This window comes from Agelaius phoeniceus, chromosome 6 (assembly GCF_051311805.1).
Source record: "Agelaius phoeniceus isolate bAgePho1 chromosome 6, bAgePho1.hap1, whole genome shotgun sequence".
In the NCBI taxonomy this organism is placed as follows: domain Eukaryota; kingdom Metazoa; phylum Chordata; class Aves; order Passeriformes; family Icteridae; genus Agelaius; species Agelaius phoeniceus.
In genome coordinates, this window is record NC_135270.1 from 54,523,853 (window position 1) to 54,548,352 (window position 24,500).

General features: G+C 36.9%; 1 protein-coding gene across 2 annotated transcripts in view; it reads left to right on the forward strand.

Moving 5' to 3' along the window:
* TDRD9 (tudor domain containing 9) overlaps positions 1-24,500 on the forward strand; it is a 62,536-nt gene that overhangs the window by 21,310 nt on the left and 16,726 nt on the right. For both annotated transcript variants that reach the window (XM_077180759.1, XM_077180760.1), the window contains exons 6-22: positions 958-1,038; positions 3,870-4,034; positions 8,372-8,475; positions 9,280-9,338; positions 12,291-12,342; positions 12,497-12,581; positions 13,312-13,369; positions 13,927-14,031; positions 15,711-15,808; positions 16,171-16,302; positions 16,941-17,103; positions 17,185-17,248; positions 17,709-17,772; positions 19,259-19,303; positions 20,847-20,900; positions 22,894-23,010; positions 23,825-23,932. In XM_077180759.1, coding sequence (XP_077036874.1) covers positions 958-1,038; positions 3,870-4,034; positions 8,372-8,475; positions 9,280-9,338; positions 12,291-12,342; positions 12,497-12,581; positions 13,312-13,369; positions 13,927-14,031; positions 15,711-15,808; positions 16,171-16,302; positions 16,941-17,103; positions 17,185-17,248; positions 17,709-17,772; positions 19,259-19,303; positions 20,847-20,900; positions 22,894-23,010; positions 23,825-23,932 — 1,554 coding nt within the window. The remainder of the gene's footprint in view (positions 1-957; positions 1,039-3,869; positions 4,035-8,371; positions 8,476-9,279; positions 9,339-12,290; positions 12,343-12,496; positions 12,582-13,311; positions 13,370-13,926; positions 14,032-15,710; positions 15,809-16,170; positions 16,303-16,940; positions 17,104-17,184; positions 17,249-17,708; positions 17,773-19,258; positions 19,304-20,846; positions 20,901-22,893; positions 23,011-23,824; positions 23,933-24,500) is intronic.

Here is a 24,500-nt window from a genome sequence, read left to right on the forward strand (position 1 = left end):
TCATATGCCACCTTTTCCTCCATACCTACTACAGAGATTGTGATCTTGAGTCCACAGTCACTGTTTTTAACCACTGAATGTTCTCCACAACATTTTTAATTGCAGGTCTCATCCTTCTCAGTGTACTGCAGACATTTAGGACCATACTTAAACAAACTAGGACCAAAAATCTTGACTTCTCACAGTGAAACCTTACTGTCAGCCTGAAAACTACTTTAGCTAAATTAGTTTTTGTAACAGGACAGCATTTAATATGTCTCCTGTTTACCTTATATTAGAACATGCTAATTAGTTTCCAGGACATGAATGTTGACTTGTGAAGGCTGAACTCCAAAAAAAGCTGCTGCACTTGAAATGTTTAAACTGTAATTCAAGAAAGGGATATGTTCATCATGGATAATGTTGGGAAGAAGTATTTACTGTAAGGAGCAAGGCAGAAGGCTCGGGTGCTAGGTTATATAAAGAATTGGGTGTAAATGAATGTTTTAGAAAAAAGCTGTGTATTGCATCATAGCTGGAAGCCATTGGGAATGAGGCACATCTATTTGATTTGCTTCGTTTTCAGACAAACCAAAACAGCCCCTGGATCATTTGGGATCTTAACAGTACAATTGATTTACCCAGCATCAGTATCACAGACTTCATCTGTTACTGACAGCTCTAGTACAACCAGTGGTTAGAGCTCCAGATTGATTTTCTAGTCATTATTCTAGATTTTTTTTAGCTTTAGAGTGACATGATTTTCACAGAGGGTTCTGTAGTCATCTGAAGACTCTTGTTGGGATTTTAAAGTGTTGTTAGCATGCCTAGGCTCAAAAGGTGTGTGCTTCCTTCTATGAAAATGTATTATTATTCCAAGTTACAAAAATAAAGCATAAAATAAAGTAGGAAAGTAAGAGATTGTCAAAAAGAAGAGGATGAATTAATGAAAATTAAATTGTGGGTAATGTCTTCCAGGTGCACGAGCGTACAGAAGAAATTGATTTCTTGCTCTTGGTGACCCGTAAACTGTTGTGTACAAATTCACAGTCTGTGAAGGTGGGTTCAAACTGAATTCTGCTTTTTATCTTGCCAGAAAATTTTTGCATGTCTTTTATCTATGAAGGCACTGTTTTAAAGAATTTGCCATGAATTACCATGTTATTGCTTTTTACCAAAATATTTTTTCGTTTCCCACTTCTCATAAGTAAGCAAGCTAAGGGGCATTCTTTTCCTGGCTGCTGTAATGTGTTCTGAGAGACTTGGTTTTTTTTTTTCCCCTCATGTTAAAATGCATTAGTTTCTAAAGCCTGCTTAAGGGTAAGAAATGCACAAAGGATATTTGACTAGAATTACATATTGGGTATTGAGGGCAGTGCTTATTGTTAAAATGGTAGCATTAACTCCTGGAAATACTGAGCCTTTTTGTTTAAGTGGGACAGCATATCTGAAGAAATAGCAAAAGGCCAGAAATGCTGTGCTGTAATTTCTGGGCAGGACTGGTAGTAAAATTTGGCAGAGGTTTTTCTCAGCATGTTGGGCAATTCTCCTTTGTACTAAAGCAGAGTTCACAGACATTTAGCATGACATATTTAGTCTTTGGGGTCTCAAAGTAGTGAACTCTTGAAATGTTAGAAATTAAGGAAAAGTGATGGAGTTCTCAGTATCTTGCTATGCAGCTCTTTGGAACTCTACAGATACTTTGTGAGACTGCATGTCTCTTAAGTGCTTCAAGGAAATGGTTTAATGTGATTTTTTTCCTGTTCAGCATAAAGTCTAGGTTGGCTGGTTCTGTTGCCATTGGAAGGAATAATGTGTTCTTTTGTGCAGTCCATCACATTGATTCAAACTTGATCTTTAGGTCTTCCAAACATGCTGTCACTGAAAGTGCCCTTTCATTTGGCATAGGACATGGCTGTGCACTTCACATCTTTCACTTTTTATCCCTTTTCATGCTGATTTTGATTTTAGAGAAAATTCTTGTCTTTAGATTTAGAGACAGTTATGTGAAACTATTCAGCTGTTTTTAGCACTTGGCTCTGCCTACTGAGAAGAGCAATAATTTGCTCAAACTGAGTTTGTGAGAAGTTTGCCCTTTATTCTGATTATTGGGTTGGTTTCAATGGCAGGAATCCCTACAGGCCCTGTCATCTTTTCTGTTAGACAACATTTTTCTTTAAGAGGTGCCTGACAAATTTTTCATTTTTCTCTATAGTTTCATTTCAGTCTCTTGAAATTGTCACTGAAAAATTTTATCCCCTTTATAGCATTCTCTGCATTTGTTTCTGCAGGTGACAGTTTTTTAATATTGTACAAATCTGAGAGAGACCTATATTTGAGAGAGTGGAGGGCTGTCCCTTTGATTTTTTTTTTTTATGTTGAAGAAGGGGTAACTCTTGATCTCACTTGCTGGCCTTGAGCAGAGTGGAATGGGCTATTCATTTTGAATTTATATACTTAAGCCCATTGTCTCCTACTTCATTCCTTTTCAGCCCCTTCAGAAAAACTGTAAAGGAAGGGAGCTTTGATGTGGCAAATTCATTTAGAAAATGTAAGGTTCTCTTCCCATCCTCCCTGAATTCATGAAACAAAAGGGTGCAAGGAGCCCTATTTAAGAGAGGAAATAAAACATTTTTAACTTAGGGTAGTATGAAATGTATGTGAAGTGTTAGTTTCCTGGTTTGGAAGTTGCAGACCTCAGAAGCAGCAGGTAATTCAACATTGCATCAACTAACAGGAGTTAGTTGAGTGATTCTGGTGTACTGAGGACAAGATCTACCTGCTGAACTAACCAGCTCAAATTATGCTGGATTTTCTGGCAGGTGGCTGCTGCAGATTATTTTTTTTTAGATCACAGAGCAGAAGCTGGATTGTTCTGAGGCTGATCTTGCTGGGATAGGGTTTTGAAAGAAAACCTGAGACTAAGAGTGGCTCTATTGGGTCAAACCAAACAGTTTCCATAGTGACTAAGAACAGTTCTTGGTATTGTCTAGTGGGTCTTTGGACATCTCTGTGTTGCACAAGTGGTTTTGGACTGCTTGATCTTGAGCTGTCTTCTTTGATTACCATCTCTCGTGATGTGTTCATCTGCCGCGTTGGTGATTCGTGATTGTTGAATTCTTGCTTCAGGACTGCATCAAACTCTTGGTTCAGTTATGTGACCCTTCAGGCACTCTGTGAAGAATCTGTCACTTCTTTCCACTTTGGAAGGATTCCACACAGATTAGAGTCCAGATTACAAAGATTGCCTAGAAGGAGGGGTAGTTTGATATTCCTTGCCTCTAGCTGCAGATGTAGCTTGGATTTTGTTTGGATAGCCTTCAGAGAAGGTTACATTTCGCCTATTGCCCTGGCATAGGCCAGTCACTGTCTGTTGAGCCATGAGGCAGTCCATGCTGTAGTGGGGCAGATTTCATATATTTGCAAAACTATGTCCTTTCAAATTTCTCCTTTCAGGATCATGTTGGAAAACTTCATGGTTTACCCTGCCCTTTCCACATGTTCCTTGTGCCTGAGCACAGTGGTACAATGCCCTCTTCATTAGTTTGCTTTCCTGTTGTTTTCTAGGGGGGATGCTTTTGGGTTTTACAGCATTTCTGCTTTGGGTGGTGGTGAGATCTTTATCAAGTGTACTGTATTGTTCTGTTTGAATTTTCACCATGTTGTCTGCCCTAGGCATTCTAGCCTGAGCCATTCTCTTCCAGGTGCTGATTAGGGTATCTTAGTTTGATTGTCTTAAATATCCTTAGGTTACATATCTGTAGTAACCAGAATTAGATCATTTAACATGAGGAGGAAATGGAGAGTCCCATGTAACAAGACAATTTGTGTTAAAATTAATGCTTTACATTAATTTTGCATTTAATTTTCTGCTGTAATTTTTTTAACAGATAATATTGATGTCTGCTTCCATCAACTCTAAAGAATTAGCTGATTACTTTGCACTTCCAGTTCATAATGGTTTGAATCCAGTCTGCGTGTTTAAGGTGGAAGGCAGACCTTTTGCAGTTGAAGAATATTATCTTGATGATTTGAAGAACGTTTTTGATTTACAGGTATTGTAAATATAATTTCATTTCTTTTGACATAATAGAAATTGGAATAGTCAGTTGAAAACTGTGTAATAAAATGACATATAGCCACTTTTATATTGCAATTCTAGGTAAGAATTAATAGATGATGATAAAACAGGAGTCTTCTTATGAGTAGACTGGTTTCTTTCATGAAACAGAAGTGTTTCAGTAAGATGAGGCATTTTGTTTAATAGTTGCATTCAAAATGAACAGTGTAAAAGAGTGTGTGGAAAGTAACATAAATAGATTTACAGATCTCTTTGAATATAGCTGAAAAAATCAGGGAATATTTCCTGGGTTGGTTCATGTTGTTGTTATGTATCAAAGGCAGAAAGTGCTATGAAATGAAGAGAAAACAATAATTTTTGATTAGAACTTGGTTATTAAGTTGGCTTGGTTATTAAGTTGGCTCTATCAGCTGAGGCTTTCCTATTTTTCTGTCCTGGTTCTTTTCTTTTTTTTAATAGTGCTAGAGATGTTATGCAGTAGTTTTGAGCGTATTTCTGTTGTAACCATGTAAGCCACCATGGCAGATGTGTAATTTTGAGTAATGAAAACATGTTAAAATAACTGATACCTCTCAGATCTGTGGAGGGCTGTGCTGGACAACTGCTTCTCTGATGCCTAAGGAGAGTAGGTGCTGGCTGAAGATATGTTTGCTTTATCAATCTAGCTTATAAGCTGCACAGAATGTATTTCGTATATTTTGTTTTTCGAGTTTCTGACATTATAGCAGGTATCTCTGTAGACATCAGATAATGAAGGAATGAATGTAAATGTGTGATCTCTTTTCTGTGGTTTTATAATAGGAGTTTGTTTTACATTTGAAAAACAGCTGTGTAGGAATTCACTTGAGTGAGCTCTTTCAATATTATGGTTCAAGGCAAAATAAACAGGTTGAAGCAGACTACAACAAATGCACTCAGGCTGTATTATGATATCCACTCTAAAAATAACTGGGACGTGGGTGTAATTATTGGTCAGTTTTGATAATGCAAAACACTATTAGAATGTTATTTCAATGAAGGACATGGGGCATGCGCTTAAAAATAACCAGTGGGGGGAACACACAATTATTATTTAGCTTTCATCCATCAGTTATACAGAAAATAAAATAGTGAAATAAAATAGGAAGCCCAGAAGAAAATAATTGCTTATGCTGTACAGGTAAGCAATATGTGTACATATTGGCATTGGTTATGCTTTAACACAGGCAAGGTAAAATAAAAGGCTGTCAACCATTGGAGTTCTGATGCAAACAAAGAAACTCAGCTGCTTATAGCAGTTGACCCATCAGCATTTATACATTAGTATCACAGTCAGATAATAGGGAGGAGATTATGTAATACATGGGGCTTTGTAAAAGATTTTTGATGATGACAACAAAAAGATAACCAGGAGATTGAGTAAGAAGTTTCCTTCAGTCAAATTTGATTTGTCATAGCTGCACTTGGAGCTGAATGTCAGCTTGCACACCTTTCACCTCAGAGATCACGAACAAAGGAACTGCTTTCAGTGCTTAGCCCTTTTTATACTTTTTTATTTTTTCTGTATTTTTTATTTAAAGTTTTAATCTGATTCTTTATCTTGTGTTGTCCTATCTATAGCCATTCTGTTTCTCAGCAAGATGAGGAGAATATGTTTGTTCAAGATGTTTCTTGTGACTTAGGGCAACAATAGAAGCACATAAGTGCTGTTCATTTTCTTTTTTAAAAATATATTAAAAAAGGATGAAATTGAATTCTAAAGCACTGATTCTTGGTCTGGATCTTGTTCCTTATGGTGCTGTGGGTGAAGATTTTCTCTGAATACTAGTTACAATTAAAAAATTGAAATGTGGAAAGTCTAAGTTGGTTTGTGTAACATCCTAATAAAATGGAAAGTGGAATGTGAGTATGAAGACAGTTAATGAGTTAATGCTGCCATATGGAGGCTGAGGCACATCTTTAATCATGCTAAAATCTAAATCAGTTAGATAACTGCCTGAGGTACAGGCTTCAGGCTTTAATTCTTGATGTTTTATTTTCACCTATAAAAGCCTGTAAAATTTACATAAAGGAACGCAGCAGTTAACAGTAAATGCAGTCATAGCTCTTTAGATAAGCAGAATTTTTCTAAGTTTACTTTTGATTTTAAAATTAGTAACTGTAAAACTACATTACATAAATCTTCAATCATTTCTTAAAGCATCTCAGTCAAAATCAATTTAGTTGTCTGTAATTGTCTCTTGGCTGTGAGGTGTGAGTCTTCATTTCTTCTCAAAAATATTAAAATAATTGGATGTTGCTGTAGAGATGTAGAATTCTTCCATGAATCCTGCAGAGCTCTTGGTTTTAATACATCACTCATTTCTGCATGTGATAATGTTTTAAAACTCTGCTTGAAAATAAAAATTTTATGGGTAGTTTTGACTTGAATAATTTGTCAGTTCATTGATGCTGTTGTGATTTGGAAGATGAACAAAAATGCCAGTCATTACTTTTTCTTCTATATGCATGTTTGCAGTCAGCCCTCTGCTGTGGCTAGACAGACATCTAGCTGAATCAAAGATAAAGCTTTCTACTTGAATTACTTCATTTGTAAGAAAGAATAAAAATAAGGGAGAAACATTTTTCAGTGTAGCACTGGCTTACCCTTGCCAACATACTGGGTCATTTATAGGTGTGCTGCTTAATTTGTGAGCATGGGCTTACAAAAAACTAGTTTATTTTTCTTGTGGTGTAATGAGCTTGGTAAACAGGTTGTTCTGGATGCTTAACAGAATGATGACTTTGTCATACTAGGGACCTCTAAGCCCCAAGGAATCATTGAAACACAGGTTCATGAAAAATGCATGAAGGCTCTATCTATAAGCAATTTTAAAGCTGGATGTGTAAATATTTGCCTTTTGTTCTGGAGAGTGGTAGAGATATGAAATGCAAATTTAAGAAATGAAGCAAAATGCAAAAATGCAACCTATTTTTGGCTTGCAAAGGTAAAAACTCCTTCATGTCCATGGAACTAGAGTCAGAGTGCTGGTGGAAGGTAGTGAGCTGCTGTCAAAAGCTGTTCTGATTATGTTGTATTATTTCAGTCAGGTCTGACTGGGGTTTGGATTTGCTGTTTGTCACATTGTTACCTTTTATTAGGAGTGATGTGGAAGCCTTGTCCTGTTAGGGAATACTAAAGGTACAGTCAGTAGCAAAATTGAAAAGACAAATTTGGCGCTTATTTAAGCAGAGATAATATAAGCCAAAAAATCTTATGTTGGAGCAGCCCAGACAAGAACTTGTTTAGATTTTTCACATATATTAGGGCAAAAATCACTTTGAACAAAACAGTCAAGTATTTTTAAGGTTTCTCCTGGGTTAATCGAGCTGAGGACTGAAGTTGCAGTAGCAAATGCTGATGTAAATCAGTGTTTCCAGATTGGTGCTAGGAGCTGTGCTTTTGTGATTGTTATGAGCTCCTTCACAATGGGAAACTGGTAGAAAAATTACTAATTTCATTTTAATAGTTTAGATAGTTAAGTGATCTGTGATTTTAGCTCTCTGGAACACTTGGTTCAGTAAGGAGTTTGCACTAGAGTGAGGAGAAACTCTGAGAATGAAAGGTGAGCAAAAGCCATTTTCCCTGCAAGAGGAAAACATGTAATGCTATAGACCTCTTTCATAGCAGGTCTAGTTCATTAAGCATAAAACTGAAAAGTGATTAAGTTACTGTCTTTGCTCTGAAGATTTGATGGTTTGTGTTCTTAAATACTAAAGCCTTGAGTTTTTACAGAATGCTGGAAAACAGTGTAGACAAAATCACCATGGTTCTGTTGAGTGCAACAGAACAGTAATTCTTTGACAGGGTGTGACCAAAACCACAAAACCCATTAAATGCAAACACAATTTAAAGGAGAAAGAGGAACATGGTTTATGTGCAGGCAGGTAGAGAGCTCTGTGTAATAGCAGCTGTGAGAAGCACTCTGCCTTCCCTATACAAATTCCTCCCTGTCATCCTGTTGCCATGAGTTCTGATCAGTTCCCATGTGCTTGACACTTCAGGGTAAGGAGCATGTTCTGCAAATGAATGGAGGGTGGGCTGGTGCTGCTAGCACCAGCAAGCTTATTTACCAAGTAGGTAAATATCAGAAGTATTTCTTCAGCATTAAAATTGTAGGGTGCTTGAAGAAAAAGTCTATTTAGAAGGTAATGAGTGCATCAGATGAAGTTACTTCTTCTGTACTGGATCAGTTTGAATTGCAAGCACTTGAGAAATTGAAAGACATGTGTGAGCTACAGTCTTGTAGCCAGTTATACTGTGTTACCCTCATTGCCTGTTTCTCCAAACAGTTTCATCGTCAGAGCCTTGGGCAGCCAGTGATAGAACAGAAAATGTATCAAGTGGCAGTGGCTCTGATTCAGTCATTTGATGAGCTGGAAAAGAGGAGCAATGGGTAAGATGCAGTTCAAGATCTGGAATCAGTGGCTCTTGGGGAAATGAGAAGCTAATTAAGCAACAGCAGAGTCCATAGTTATTAGTGGAAAGTTAATTTTTACTTGCCTCTCTGCCCTTATTTTACATACTTGTTTGATTTGTACCCAGTGTTCCTAAAGTGCACTTCATACCCTGGAGCATGAGTGACTATACAGGGCAGCCATGTCATATGGAAAATACATTCTTTACTGTAGACCAGAGCTGAGGAGTACTTAGATCAAGAATTATATAAATATAAATGATACTGTTTTATAGTGTAACATAAAACATACATTATTTCATGGGAAATTATAGGATCAGGATAAAAGCTAGGCATTAATTTTCACTGGCTGTTTAAATGCCTTAATGTCATGTGAAATAAGTAAATGATGGATTTTGCTGCTCTGTGTTTTGTAAATTGATGTTTAGTATCTGAAGATGTAATATTACATCTGAAAATGTAATAAAGTTACTTCTACCATTTTTGTCTATCACTGTGTGTTAAGTAACCTAATTCTGATTATTTTCATTGTGGAATGAGAAAGTTTCTGTCGTGTCATAGTTTTGAAGAAAAACACTAAATTTATTGCTCTGGTTCTAGTGTTTATATCTTGCATTTTTCAGAAAGCATAGTTGCAAATAATGGTTGAAATTTCTTCAGGAAGTTTAAATAATGCATGTTACAAAAAGTGTGCACTTCTGCTTGTTCTTCCAGAATAAAATAACTTGGGGTAATGAGGTAGATTCAGACTTGAAAACTAATGAAGCTGTGTTTTCTTGTTAGGGAGAAGGAGAATTTCAGTGGTACATTGGAACGTGGCAGTGTGCTCGTGTTTTTACCAGGCAAGTATATGTCTTAATAATTTTCTTTTTTGTTATTTTTCATCTAATGAGCTTTCTGCTGGCACTTCTTCCAGGGGTTTATTAAACACATACTTAGATGAGGTCTCTTTGGGCATTTTTTTCTTGAAAACTGGTTTAATTGTGGCAATAATTGGAAAAGCTGTGAGTCAAAAATTAAGGTGTTATGTATTTTAAAAATAATAAAATTTAATTCTGTAGTTAAACTACAGAAGTGCAGTTACTAAATTTTTTAGTGCAATTATTAATTATTGTATGAAGCTCCTAGGAGTCTTTTAGAGGTGTTTCCTTATCTGCATATAGTGTGGTCATCACTTAAATTGTTGTAAAAGCTCAAATTCCCGTTTTTCTTTCCTTGTACATTGGTTGGTGTGATTGGCATGCTCAAAAGTACACATGATGACAGAGATTATTGATCAGAAAACTGGCTGTACATGTAGTCTTCTGTGAAGAATAAAACCTAAGTTGTCTTGCACAGAAATTATTGTAGGCTTTGGTTTTGACTGCCATTCTTAGTTAAACTCACTGGCTGGATTTTAGAGGCAGTGTAACTAGCCTGCAGAGTAGTTTTCCTGAACATCATAAATCTGTCACCTGGAGGTTTCAAGTGTTCTTTTACTTCATGAGCTGAACATTTGTTAATTGAAAACTTGGAAAAGATTTGGTTGTGTTCAAGTGGAGAGTCACATTGAAGTCCAGGGCAGCTGTCCCTTGGACACAGTGAAGTCTGTCCCTACCAAGACTTTCTAATTTACATTTTAAACGTGTAAAATGTTCATGAATGTCATCTCCCTGCTGTGTTGAGCTTAGGAATAGGCATGCCAGGGCTGGGGCTGGAGGCCCAGCTCACCAGCTGAAAGATAAACTGCACTTGCAGAGCAGCTTTAGCTTTCCTTGGAGAGTGTTCCCCACTAGCTAAAAGGCATTAGAGCTGCCTTTCTTGGAATTACCTTCACTATAAAATTAATGTGTAGAAGGAACTTCTTCATTGTGTCAGTGTGATGCCCATTCCAGTTTGTGATTAATAAGGTTGGGAGACCATATCAGGGAGACCTCTGGCCTGTTGATATTGGTGTTTGTCTGGTGTGTTTTCAGGCTTTCTCAGCCCCTCTGAGGCTTCCTTTCAGTCTGGAATTACTCCTTAGCATTTTCAAATCCTAAATCTTTATCTTTCACCTTGAGTTGGTTTGTTTTGTTTGGTTGATTTTTGGTTTGTTTTTTTTTTTTTTTTTTGTTTTTTTTTTTTTTTTTTTTTGTTTTTGTTTTTGTTTTGTTTTGGGCTTTTTGTTTTTTCATTTTGTTTAAATACATTTGGTAAATTTGTGAAAACCCATGCAGTAATAAGCTGGTGCACTCAGGTTTTTGTTTTATTTGTTCAGTGTTTGACCTTGTCTGGTTTTAAACTGGATAGTCAAGACTGATCCTGAACACAGGATTATCAAACACCCCTTGAAATTTTCCTCACAAATGTTTTATACAGAACTGGAGAAAAGGGGAGGCAAGCCCTCAGTTTGCAGCACAGCAGCTGAGGCAGAGCTCTGGGTTATTTTTACACATTTAACATCCACATTGAGGATGCTGATTTGAGATGCTTTGGTTTTTTGTGAGTGCTAATGATTGCATAGCATTTTGAACCTTAAAAATAACGCTCCCACTGGCTTGTGAAGTTGAGTGTGCAGCAGCAGCCAGAAAGAGCAGTGCAGTGCTGAGGATGCTGTTAAGTGATTTTTTCCCACTGTCTTCATGGAACTCAATGATGGGGCAGAATCTGGTTCCAAAAGGAGCTGCAGCTGTCTCAAGTAGGATGCCATGTTTTCTTCTGTAATTGCCTGTCTTGTTCATTGCTTAATTTTTTTTGGTAATGCTACCAAGTCTGATTCTTTGTAGGTAAGTATTCTTCAGTACTCACTCTTCTTTGGTTCCAGAACTTGCCTCTCTGTAGGTAACAGGTGATTCAAAGTACCTTGTTAAACTGTAATTTTAACATACATGCATGAATATGTTCCAAATGATCTAATTTTATCTGTTCTGCTGGTGTTGATCTCATTTTCTCTGCATATTTTCTTCGGCACTTCTCCTTACTTTCCTTTTATGTTTGCCAAACAGGTTTGTGTTACTGGTTCCCATTTCATTCTGAGACCTTTGTCTCCTGGTGGGATCCTTGTGTTCTGTAGGTGTCATGGTCAATCAGCTCTTGTTTCTTCTGAAACTGGTCAGCAGATAGTGCCTGCTGTGTCTAGTCAGTAATTACTGGACTGATTAATAATTACTGTTTACAGTGATGATGCAGAGTCTGCTCTGCCAAACATGAATCAAACTTCTTTTGGTTGTTTTTAATTTTAAAAACAATCTCCATGGAAGTCCACTGTGGGACAGGTTTTTGAAAATGGGGCATTTGGAATTGAAGTCTCAATAAGAAGTAAACTAAGCTTCTCAGAAAGGTTCATCTGTGGAGGTATTCAGGGAAATAGAAAAAAATCCCTTAGTCATAAGAGTTCTCCTGGAGATGTGAAATGCATGCCCCAGAAAATGGGCACTGGAATGGCCAAAGGTGAGATGGCTAAGACAGAAATAGGTTTGTGTTTTTCTTTTTTTTACCTATGCCCTGCTCTTTGAAAGAACTTGTTTTGGCTGAAATAACCCTTTTTAGCCTGAACCAGACAGATATTCAGCATGTGTTGTCAGTTGTAAGAAACTGAATGTTGTCAAATGGCCTTTATATCTTTATTAAGTGTAAAATTCATGCCAAATGGTTATTCAAAAATTGACTCACTGGTTTTCAGAGATTTATTATTATATTTGCTGTTTAATTCTTCTACCATTTTATTGTATGGTAAAAAAGAGGTAATAATGGCAGTTAATAGTTGAGGTAGATGTTTTTTAATTGTTCCTGATGACTAAATGAAATTTAATTCATGATTACTTTTTCCTTAGGTTTAGGTGAAATAAGATACATGCACTCATGCCTCTCAGATAAATATCAAAGGTAAGTTAGACCACATTTGTTTCAATTCAGTTAAACCTGAATATGAGTCTTTCAGCTGTATGAGATTTAAGTGCATAATAGGGTTTAGCACAGAAGTGTGATCAACTTTAATATTCTTGCATCAGTAAATATTTCATGAATATATTTTTCTTAGGTGGCAAGTGTACCCACTTCATGCATGTGCAACATTGGAGGAGCAAAGTAAAGTATTTTCAGCTACGGTTCCTGGCTACAGAAAAGTAAATATTTTTAAATCATTACTTTTTTTAAAGTATTTGAAACCTTTTGCTAGAGTAGTAATAGCATATAATAATGTCTTTAAGTAATATTAGCTGTTCTAACTCAAACCTTTTTATAAGGACAAAGCACTTCAGTTTTTCAGTGTGTAAACTGATGGCCTTTTTTACCAAGCTGTTTTTTTAACTGTTGTGCAGACCTCAAGAGAGATGCATTAACTTGAGGAAGTTACCCTTAAACCATTGCCTGCTGCTGTTTTTATCCTTCAGAATGGTTTGTGCATGTTGATTCCTGCACCTGCACGACAGGGGAGTGCTGCTGGTGGCACTGGATAGCAAAGCAGTGCCCCAGTATGGGAGAGTGTCACACTTTGTGCCCCACGTTGTCACTGCTGCCTTGGTTTTCTCCATCTGCTGTTACTAAGAGATTATTGCTGCCAATAGTGTGATCTTTCCTTATGGCAAAGGCACAAGGAGCTATTTCCATTCTTCCTCTACACTGTCCTAAAGCCCCACTACATTATTATGCTTTTTTGAGTTCAGAACAAGAAAATACAAGGGGTTTTGTGATGTTCTTGCATGGAATTGCTTTTTTTACTGTGCAGAGTAGAAATGCTGTGTTGCCATTACATTTATATTTCTTCATAGCAACTTGGATTTTTCATGTAGAAACATTAATGCAAGTAATTTTTTGTTTATCCATTCCTTGCTCATTTTTTGTTTCAAAACTCAGGTTATTCTAGCTACCAATGTAGCTGAGAGCTCTGTAACAGTTCCTGATGTTAAGTATGGTAAGTTGTCTAAATCCTGTAATTCTCTATACACTGTGTTTGTAAGGTTTGCCATAATTGTGCTAGGTTTGGTCTCCAGGATATGTCACTGTTCAAAGCAGTGCTGTTGGCATGTTGAATTATTTCTTTCACAACAGAGAAATCTCAATATATGAATAAATAGAGCTACTGAGTGGGAGGTTGGTTTAAGTCTTCACTAAGGGGTTATTTTAAATGCAGCAGCAAGCAGAGCCAGACCTCATGTCACAAGTTAAGATTTTTAATCACATTCTGACTATGTTTTAAAATAATTGCATCAGTTTAAGCAAATTTTCATATGGAGTTTCTAAATGCAGAAATGATTGCTTTTTAATGATTGTCATCTACAGTGATTTATTATTTTTATAGTAAGATCTGTTACCAATTTGTTTCGTATTCAGAATATCTTGGGTCTGATTGTTTATAAATCTGATGTTCTTTTTATTGCTACTCAAGTTATTCAGACTTTTCTGGTAATACAAATTATTCTGGTGTATTTCTTCCTACTGCCATGAGGATTTTTTTTTTCTTACTTGCAGTGATAGATTTCTGCTTGACTAAAATTTTGTTTTGCGATAAGGAAACTAATTACCAAAATTTGAGGCTTTGCTGGGCATCTAAGACAAACTGCAATCAAAGAAAAGGTAAGATGACAGTAGATAATGCAAAGGAATTTTAGAAGCTGACCTTCATGAACAATTCTTTGTTGCTTTTTTCTTGTATTAATAGTAAAAAGAACAGATTATTTTGGCCATTAATACTTGATAAGTATTTAACATGTCAGGGCATAAAAATGGGATTAAACAACTCTGTGTGAATGATTTTTTTTCCCTAAAGTATATTTGGAGAGGAGTGTTTTGTATCTTACTGAAAAGTATTAAAATTCATAGACCATGGATTCTTTAATAGCAATTTTTCTATCACAGATCATTTCTGAATAGGGGGGATATGTACTGCTAGGTATTTATGGACTGCTTGTGAGCTGCAGCAGTAAAAGGAACTTTCATGTGTATATGTCATTATTAATGACTTGAAATAACCACAGCAGTGTTTCTAGGTTACACCAATGTTCATAGCACAAGGATAAATAAGATTCCATATTGTGTCTTCTATTAAGACAGTCCTCTTAAATATCAAAATCTTTTTAGTTTCAGTCAGAAAGAATACTAAATAAATTAATAGCAGTGATATCTTCAGATCTAAAAATACTGTAATTTTTAAGTATTATGAGGTCTTTACGATTACGGCTGGGTGCCAGATGCCCACCAAAGCTGCTCTATCACTCCCATCTCCTCAACTGGACAAAAGAAAAATGATGCCAGAAGTCTCAGGGTTTGAGATGAAGACAGGGAGATCACTTAGCAATTGCCATCACAGGCAAAACAGACTCAGCCTGGGGAAATGATTTTCATTTTATTACCAAACAAATCAGTCTTGGGTAATGAGAAATAAAGCCAAATCTTAAACAGCTTTCCTCCAGTCCTTCCCAGGCTTGGACTCACTCCAGTTTCTCTGCCTTCTCTGCCCTAGTGGTACCCAGAGATGGAAACTGGGGATTGAGGTCGGTTCATCTCACATTCTCTCTGCTGCTGCTTGTTGCTCACACCCTTGCACTGTCAGATATGGGGGAGGTTTCCAGCAGCTTCTTACAGAAGCCACAGCAATAGCCACACCCTTTCAAGGCCTCACTGTGAACCTCTGAACCCCAATATACAGATTTTATTTCCATTTGGTTCCCGGTCAGCAAAGGTCACAACAACCAGGAGAAGTAGCATTCTGTGTAGAAGACTTGGGCTTGTGCATGCAACTTAAAAATGTGGCCTGAAAAATGTGTCCCGTTCTGTGGGACACTAGTGGAGTGTACCATTTAGTTGGTTAAAGTGAATGGTGTTTGGATTTGTGAAGATAGACTTCTGAGTAATTGTATTTTCTGTAAATAGTAGATCATAAAAATATTTTGCTGTTTATCATTGTAGCTTACAAGTTGTTTATATTGAAGATGATTTTCTAGCTATAGAGTCAAATAGGAAATGCCTGCTCAACTGAGAAAAATGGCTGTTGATATGAGGGTAGTAAGGTGAAAGAGTATTTGAATGAAATAGTTATGTAATTCTTTTGTTAGTTACTGCTCCTATAAAAGCAAAATGTTTTGTCCTACCCTCCTGTGTCCTCTGGGCCTGTCTGCTGCAAGAGAGCAGAACACTGCTCAGCCTGCAGCATCAGCTGTCGTGTGCTGCTTAGCTGCCCAGAGGGTTTGTAGATGGATGGGTTTGGAAAAAACTTGTGCAATTTACAGATTGGTGATTTGTTCTTGTATGTGAAGGTCGTGCTGGACGTGTTTCCAAAGGCTACTGTTACAGGCTCATACGCAAGGACTTCTGGGCAGACTGTATTCCAGAGAAGTCAGAACCTGAGATGCTGGTAAGGCTTTTGGGTTGAGGATTAGGTTTTCTTGAATGCACATAGTCACAGCAGAGAAACTTTTCTTTACTTTCTCTGAAGATGATTGGAATAGTTACTAATAACTAATAGGAATGACTAGAATTCAACTTGATAACTATTTGACAAAGATCGTTCCACATAGTTTTCTTATAGAAGGAGATAAATTATAGCAGTAAAATTGATGTGGATTAGAAATAAATAATCCACTCAAAAGAAAACAAACCTTTGTTGTACACAATTAACTGCAGATTTTGCTAAATTGTAAACTTACTTTTTCATATAAAACACTTTGTAACACTTCCCATGAGGGGAGAGTAACAATAATCTTGTCTTCCCTTCAGCATTGTCCATTAGGATCTACAGTTTTAAAATTAAAGAAGCTTGATATGGGGAAACCAAAAGCCTTGCTGGCAACAGCTCTCTCTCCACCCAGTGTAGGTGACATTGAACGTACAATACTTCAGCTGAAGGAGGTAGGCTTCCTTTTAATGTTGTTAAAATCAAGGTAATAGGAATGTACTGCAGAAATGGTTTTCTTTGTATTTAAGGTAGTAGCATTCTTAACTGGAGCCTCAGATATAAACTGTGTCCAGAGAATCTCTCACGCCTTGGTCTGTTGTTAGGTTTCCATCCTTTTTAGCAGAATTCCTGTGGTTACATCTTTAAAGCACAATTGTAATTTCATCAGGGAGTAATGATACTCTTTGAGAACTAGCATCTGTGGTGAGAAAGAACAGAGAAATAGACCAAAAAAACCTTTCTAAGTATTGTTTTGTGCTATACTATTGTAGGTATTGTAACATTGTTTATGAATAAGTAAAAAATCAGACTCTTAAAATACATGATTTATAGAGGTCAGCCTAAAGATATCCTTCTCACCTGTATAAGGATAGTGATTTTGATTTTCAGTTAAAAAAATAAGGGAGAATTTTCATCACATTAAACTTTTTTCTTTTCTAAAGTGCATAAGAAATAAATACTTGCATCATTTGTAGCTTGCCTTTATATCCAGTATATGTAGCAGCTTTGGTTTCAAAAGTGCCAGGCTTTGAAAATTGTCTTCTGTGTACTTAGTCAGGTTTTAGAAGTGAATACATTTTAATTTCTCTAGCTTGGAGCACTTACAACCTCTCTGCAAACAGAAGAAGATCTGCATGATGGTGAGCTGACTTTCTTAGGAATGGTATTGACACAGTTGCCACTGGACCTGCATCTTGGAAAATTGATAGTCCTTGGGCATGTCTTTGGTTGCTTAGAGGAATGCCTTATTATAGGTAACTGAAAGAAAACATGTGAGACATTTCTCTAGAACCAGATGAGTTGCAGGTTTTAATTTTGATTTGTTTTTGTTGTAGCTGCAGCACTGTCTTCGCGGAATTTTTTTGCAGTACCTTTCAAAAAGCATGTTGATGCGTACAGGTAGTGCCCCAGATGTTTCATAAGTTTCTAACTGCATTTGAGAGCAGAGGGCAGAGTTGATTGCTTAATATAATTTTCCATCTCATGTGTCTGATTTTCTGTTAAAATGCCAAACAGTGCAAAAAGAAGCTTTTCCAAGTAGCTGACACTGGAATCTATTTATTTGGGAACATAAATCACAGAGCCTAACTCACCATCTGCTGAGCACAAGGCCTGGTTCTTCAGCTTTGCCTTTTTCATGTGGCAGTGTCTATTAAAATGGTTCTTTAAATATCAAGGACAATTACTTATTATTATCCTGCTCATCTCCTTCAGCGAGGAGACGTGAATAAGAACAAGTATTTACAAAAAGTGTATTGATCATGTTTATTAAAGACATGGAGAGTGTTAGGCAGCTGTGTAATACATGCAATATTTGAAAAACATATTGTTGCTAATAGTGTTTTGTTCATATTGACAGGAAAAAAATGTTTTTTGCTGGGAACAGTAGGAGTGACTGTATTGCAATTCTGAATGCATTTAGGGTAAGTCTTTAGTTCCAGTTTAGATTACAGTGAAATCTGATAGACTGGCATGAAGGTTCTCACTTTTGTAGGATCAGTGCAGGATTTTTACTTAGCAGTTGTTAAAAACTTCACATAACTGATAGCTACATATTGATGTTTTTTGCAGTCTTGGTCCAATTGTGTAAAGTTTCAATTGTCTCTACTCTAATAACCAAAAATGAAATGCCAGAGATGTGGTGATGTTTGTAGATTGTTTTTAACCAAGGACAGTTTCGACTGGTAAATTCTAGTACAGAATGAGTTTGGTGACCTTTCTCCAAATTTCTTAGCTTTGGGTTTGGGATGGTTTTGTGCAAATGTTATTTTTTGGTATTCTTGGCTGTTTGGTGGCTAAGTACCATGGACAGGGGTCAGTTCCTCCAGGTAGAGGCAGAGCTTGTACATCACAGCAAAGGCTTCTGCTCGAAGAACTTGCTATTCAAATTCCAGCATTTTTTATAATGCATGCTCTGGTGTGTTTTGTAATCTTCTGGAGAGTCCAAAATCTTCAGCTGCTGATTTAATTTATTCATTTATTCTTCTTATTTTGAGCATGTTGCCCTTTGGTCAAGACTGACTTGGTTTTTTTCTACTCTGCTGTTAGAATTTTTTGAAGCACACAGGAGCATGTATGGCACATGTATCCACTAATCCTGAGGCTCAAAAATAATGTTTTCTGAATTCCCTATATCCTGTTACATATTTCCCTTGTGTCACCTGGTAGTTATCACCTGTTCACCTGCTGTTTCTATAAAACAGTCTGTTGTCCTGGAGAATAAACAGGACCATTCAGACAGAGCTTCCAGTGAAATACCTCTTTGTGTGAGTGATGTGAAAGCTTTGTTTTGAATGGCTGAGTATCAGAAAAGAACAGGTAAGTTCAGGAAAGTTTGTTTCCAAACTCCTTGGTTCAGATTAGATTCCTTCTTTTCTGTCAGGGTAGGGAAATGCAGTCTGGCTGTTCAGCCTTGCATGTGTTCAGTGTCCCCAGTAAACTGGATTATTGTATTCTGAGGTGACTTGCTGTCAAACTAGAAATGGATTCTGCAGGCATCTGTCATAAGCTGCCTAATAATGAAGTAATTTTCATTAATATAATCAGTATTTTAATTTTTCTTCCAGCCCTGTTTTCTGGGAGGCATTTGCATCAGAACTTACCTGAATCAGTCATTTCACTGCTTTTGTCCCAAAGCAAGAAGAAAAAGAAATGGTTTTGAAAGTAATCTGCTTTTTTACAGTGTCAAATTACAGCATACAGTTGTTCTAATAATTTGTGGTTGTATGTACTTTAACACTCCATCCATTTCCTCTCATAAAGCCAGGTGGACAGCCTGTTGTTAAAAAATTACCTTCAGTGTTGATATAAAAAAAAAGTTTATAGTTTTAAATGTCACGTTAATATTTGTAATAATTATTAGTAGAGCATTACATTTTGTATCTGAATACTACACCAATTTTTCCTTAGGCATGGCAGGCCTGCAAAGAAAAAGGGAAGCTGAGAAATCCCAAGGTTAGTTAAACTTCTTCTTTGTTCAAGGTTGGTGACTTAAGTGCTGGAGTATTTTTTTTCATAGTAAATATGAAGAGGAAGAAGGTTTTGCTAGCAATGTTTATTTATAATAATTATGACTTTTCATACATAAATAGGCTAGGCTTTGAGAGAAAATGAGCATTTGAATCCAGTGCAGAGTTACTTGAAGACAATCCCCTATGTTAGCTCCTTCCACAGATGAATCAACAGTGGCCAGAGGGTTTGAAATCCAACCTAAAAAGGGAAATTGAGCTGTAGTTGAAAGAAATACTTTTATTGTGCATAAATATCTCTGTTTTTTTACATACACAGATTCTGTGCCCTCAGAAACCCCTGAAAGATGGAAAATGTTTAAGTGCATCAGTCACAAAAACCAGTGGCATGCCCCCAGTAACTGCCTCCAGTCCTCCTTTTGTGTGTACGAGCTAAAACCTTTTTTATTGCCCTTGTTCTTTCAGAGTTTAGTATATTTTATGATCACCAGATAACATAGACTGAGTTACAAGTAGCCAGGATGTCTGATAAAGAACTGCATACAGAGAAAGAAGTTCTGAGTTTTTTTAAGTGTTTCCAGATTGTCAGGAAATCCAGTGGCATCCTGGCTTGTATCAGCAGTCGTGTTGCCAGCAGGACCAGGGCAATGATTTTTTTTCCCCCCTGTACTTGGCACTGGTGAGGACACACCTTGAGTCCTGTGTAGAAAATACTGGAGGACACTGGAGCATGTCCAGAGAAGGGCAGTGGGGCTGTGAAGGGTCTGGAGCACAAATCTCCAGGGTGGGGAGCTGTTGAGGGAACTGGGAGTTTTTAGTCTGGAGAAAGGGGGCTCAGGGGAGACTTTATTGCTCTACAGCTGCCTGAAAAGAGGCAGTAGAGGCAATATTGTAGAGCAATAAAACTTTATTGCTCTACAACTGCCTGTTATGTTGAGTTGGGGGTTGGCCTCTTGTTCAAAGTGAGAGAAGCAGAGAAAATGGCCTCAAGTTGTAGCAGGAGAGGTTTAGATGGGAATTAGGAAAATTTTTTTTCACTGAAAACATGCAGCAAATTGCGGGGGAAGTGGTGGAGTCACTGTCCATGGATTTCTTCAAATGCCTTGTGGGTGTGGCACATGGGGACATGGCTTAGTTCTGGACACAGCAGTGCTGGGGTAATGGTTGGGCTTGAGGATCTTGGAGGCTTTCCCCAACAGCAGCATTCCTGTGATTCTCTAGGTGTGAATGTCAAAGTAGATTTTTTTAGTAGCAGAACAGAGCAGTTGGACTTGTGTGTTGATAATGGGAAGGTTGGATGACCCACAGCTGCATTGGTGATAAACAAAATATGGTTTTAGTCAAACACATAATTGTCTTACATTTTCATGCTTGTCATAACACTTAGTATGAATGCAAAGCTGTGAAATGTGGTTGAATTCTTCTTTTGCTATATGCAACTATATTTGCAATTATTTGTGTCCACACAGAAGAATGTGAGACAAAGTTTACTAGCAGTAGAAGAAAAAAGTTCTAACTTTCTTTTTCAGGAAGAGCTTGAGTGGGGTCGATCTAATTGTGTTCATATAAACAAGATCAAAGAGGTAAGATTAAATAGGTAGTAGTTTTTATAAGCAGAAGGACTTTCCTCATTATCTGTAAATGTTAAAATTTTGGGTAAACCTACTGTGTTAGATATCTATCAATATATATAGATGCATATTTTCTTAAAATGAACTATGAATTTAGTTGAAAGGAATTTTGTTAGGATAAGCAGAGTGGTTAAATTACTAACTTTTAAACAAATTTTTAATATTTTTTAAGAAACCTGCAGTATTATTTGCTAATTTTATAGGTTTCTCAGATCACTGGTTCTGGTGTGACTGCTGTCTGTTGTTAAATAACTTCTGTTTTTTGGTTGGGAAGACTCTAAGCAAATGCAGTTATGTAGTGAGGCCTGGACTTGAGAGTCTGTGGGGCTTTGTTGCCAACATTGCTACAGCAATTAATGAAAACTCAGCATCACAGTGGGCTTCAAGCTTAATGGGATGTATTGAGGGGAAAATAAATAAGATTCCTGAATAATTGATCAGCAGAATGGCCTTGGTCATTATTTCACCAGTTCATACATTTGGCATGAACAATGAGGGGCCTGTGTTCAAATAGCACAGGAAACAAAAGTGGAATTTGATAGTGAGCAGCCATCTGGATAAGAAATGGCAATAGTTTTATGACTTTATAACAACAAAAAAAAAAAGGAGATAAAAGCAGATTTTGTAAAACTGGACAGTGGAATGATCAGTCTCACATGGCAGCCTCTCAGTTTCAGATAATGCTGGAAGAGGTTGTGTGTGATATAATATTATATGAGTTTAGAATGGTCACCTTCACTTAACACTTAGTAAGATCTGGGGGCTTTTATTTGCTGCACCTAAAGATCCTAATTTCATAATCCCTTGTGTGGAAGTGAGTTTGCAGAACTGAGTCAGTCCCAGGGATTCCTTTCTGGCAGTGGTTGTTCTGGTAGTGTGTTAGAACTACCAGCAGCTGAAAGGAAAGTGTAGCTACAAAAAATCTGTGTGGACAGGGCTTTGTACATCTGCTCCAGAATGGTTTGGGAGAGTGAAGGCATTCACTCTGTGTGGGTGGAGGACCAGTGGTTGCTTGTGGGAGTTTCTTGGAAATGCTTGAGTGTAGAGAGCTTTTTGGTTAATTGGTTAGCTGAGAAAGGACATTCCGATGTGATACCGATGGATAAGGGTAAGAGAAACAAGCTGAGAACTGAGCAACTGGTGCCCAATTACTGACAAAGGTCACAGTGACCTTCTCTAAAATGGGAAGACGGGGGAGAAAATTGCTTGCCAGAAAATGTAGCTATCCCAAGGTAGAGAAATTAGAAGAATGTACACATAGAAGCAAAATAATTGTTAAGAGATAGAAGTAGGTGTGTTTGATCTAAGTGTGCTTTAACCAATAATGAGCTCGGCTTTTGCAATATGTATAAGCTTCATTAACACTAATATAAATATGTGTAGAGTTTCAATAAACTTCGGGATTTGCTATTCATCTCATATGGTGTGTCGCATCTCTCCCGCCGCTACGACACTTGAGGATTGAAAAAGCTGAAATATGTTCTGCTGGAGGGCATAAGTTTGATCTCTCTCACAGTAATCAGAGTTGTCTGCTAAACTGAGGGTGCAGCATGGTCACTGCTGCAGTTGGGTGCAGAATTCCAGGTTGTTAGCAAGATTTTTACCTCCTAAGTTACAAACCTAAAATGATTTAAATAGAGAAATCATCTTGTAAAAGGTTAATTCAGTTCTTTTCCTAATTTTGTTGTGTATCATGTATGCATGATAGGCCTTGTGAATACAGAGTTGTTCTTTATAAGGAGATTTTGGGAAGACTGCTTGAGTCACAGTACTGGAATTATTTTCCTACATAAAGGTGCTGAGCAGTATATTGGTGAAATGCTTACCAGTCACCTGAAAAGGGAAGGGAGTTTGCTCAGTTATTTCAGACTTTACCAAAAGATTTTATTTCAGTTTGTGGCTGGGTTTGATCCATTATAAATGTAACCTAGAGATCAAATTTCAGGTGGCAGAGTTATATCACAACTTGAAAAAGAGAGTGAGTGCATTTAACATGCATGTTAAAGCTCAGCCATCTCCTATGGACCAGGAATATGTGTGCAAACAACGCTTCATCTTGCAGGTAATGCTTTACTGCCATAAAGAGATGCTAGTCACAAAAATTGCAGTTGAATCTTCATATCAGTTTTCATGATTTTCAATTCATAATATTGATGAACTAGCATTACACTAGTTTTCCAAAATTCTATGTAAATGTAGCAATTTTGGGTAGAAAAAAGCAACTTTTTTGGCAGTGTATTGGCAATGCAGAAGGACAGCTAATGTTAGTTAATGGAAAATTATATTATCCCTTTTCTGAGGTGTTTTATTTGAACACTGGCTTGGTTAGTTAGTGGGGAGGGGGTGTAGGGAATTCTATGTCTAGCTATTTTAACTTTGTTGAATTTTGAATTAAATTACTTGTCTTATTTGGGCTGATTAGCAGTGCTTTTATTTTCACAGACCTATTCATCATTTCAGTGGCAGTTGGTTTAACTGTGTAAGCAGTGAGCTTCTTGGAGCTGAATTGTTGAACATTTTAAGATACAGCCTGAAAACTGAACAATTTACCTGTAGCTATTTTGTGTGAATTTATTTAAATTTAGGCTCTTGAAATCAGAACTTACAATTGCAGTTTTCAACCAATAGAATAGAGAAGGTCTGCATACAAAAGCATTAATGTTGCAGAATTGTTCCAGAAATTGAACTCTTTTCAGAAAAAAATATTTTTAAGAATTTGTGTGAATTTGTGTTTAGTCTCCAGTTCTGGTAATTCCTGAACAGAGACAGGAAAAAATATTAAGATCTATTGGTGTCTTTATATATTGCCAGTGTATCTCATTTCAAGAAACTGAATACAATCTGCTGTGTATCACAAAGTATTTTCTTGCTTTCAGGTGGTAATGGCTGGTGCTTTCTATCCAAACTACTGTACTTTTGGAAAATGTAATGGAGAAATTGCCATGAAAGACCTTGCTGGCAAGGATCCAAAAACCACTGTAATGGTATGTTAAGATGAATGACTAAATTAAGAATCAAGTTACAGAAATGGGTGCTATTTTCAAGTTTGGGTGCTATTTTCAAGTTCTGTTCTGACTTGGGCAAGGAGAGAAATAATTACCCACTCTGATCCTTGCTTGGTCTGTCCCACCTTCCTTTCTTTCAATACAATAAACATTGTGTAGGTGGGCAATTTTCAAAGAATTCCTGAGAACTGCCTCTATGCATTTGATTGCTAGTCTTGCACAGGCAAACAACTTTCATCAAACTAAAAAGAATCTGGAAAAATAGAACAGAACTATTAAGGGTACTTTTTACTGAGTACTTAGGTTAATGTAGTGTTGCAACTTCAGTGTTACTTTTTTTGTAATCTCCTGCTTGTTAGTGCATAGCATATGTGCTTTAAGGTTACTCAGGTGTTACACTGGGTTTTGTTATCTTCTGAAATTGCTTTTCAGCTGATTGCATATGTGGAAATTTAAAATGGCTGTGTTGATTTTGCAAAATTGTGCAGTCTAAACTAAGAACATGTTTGGTGTATCTGAAGTAGGTATTACACTGTAAAATAGCCAT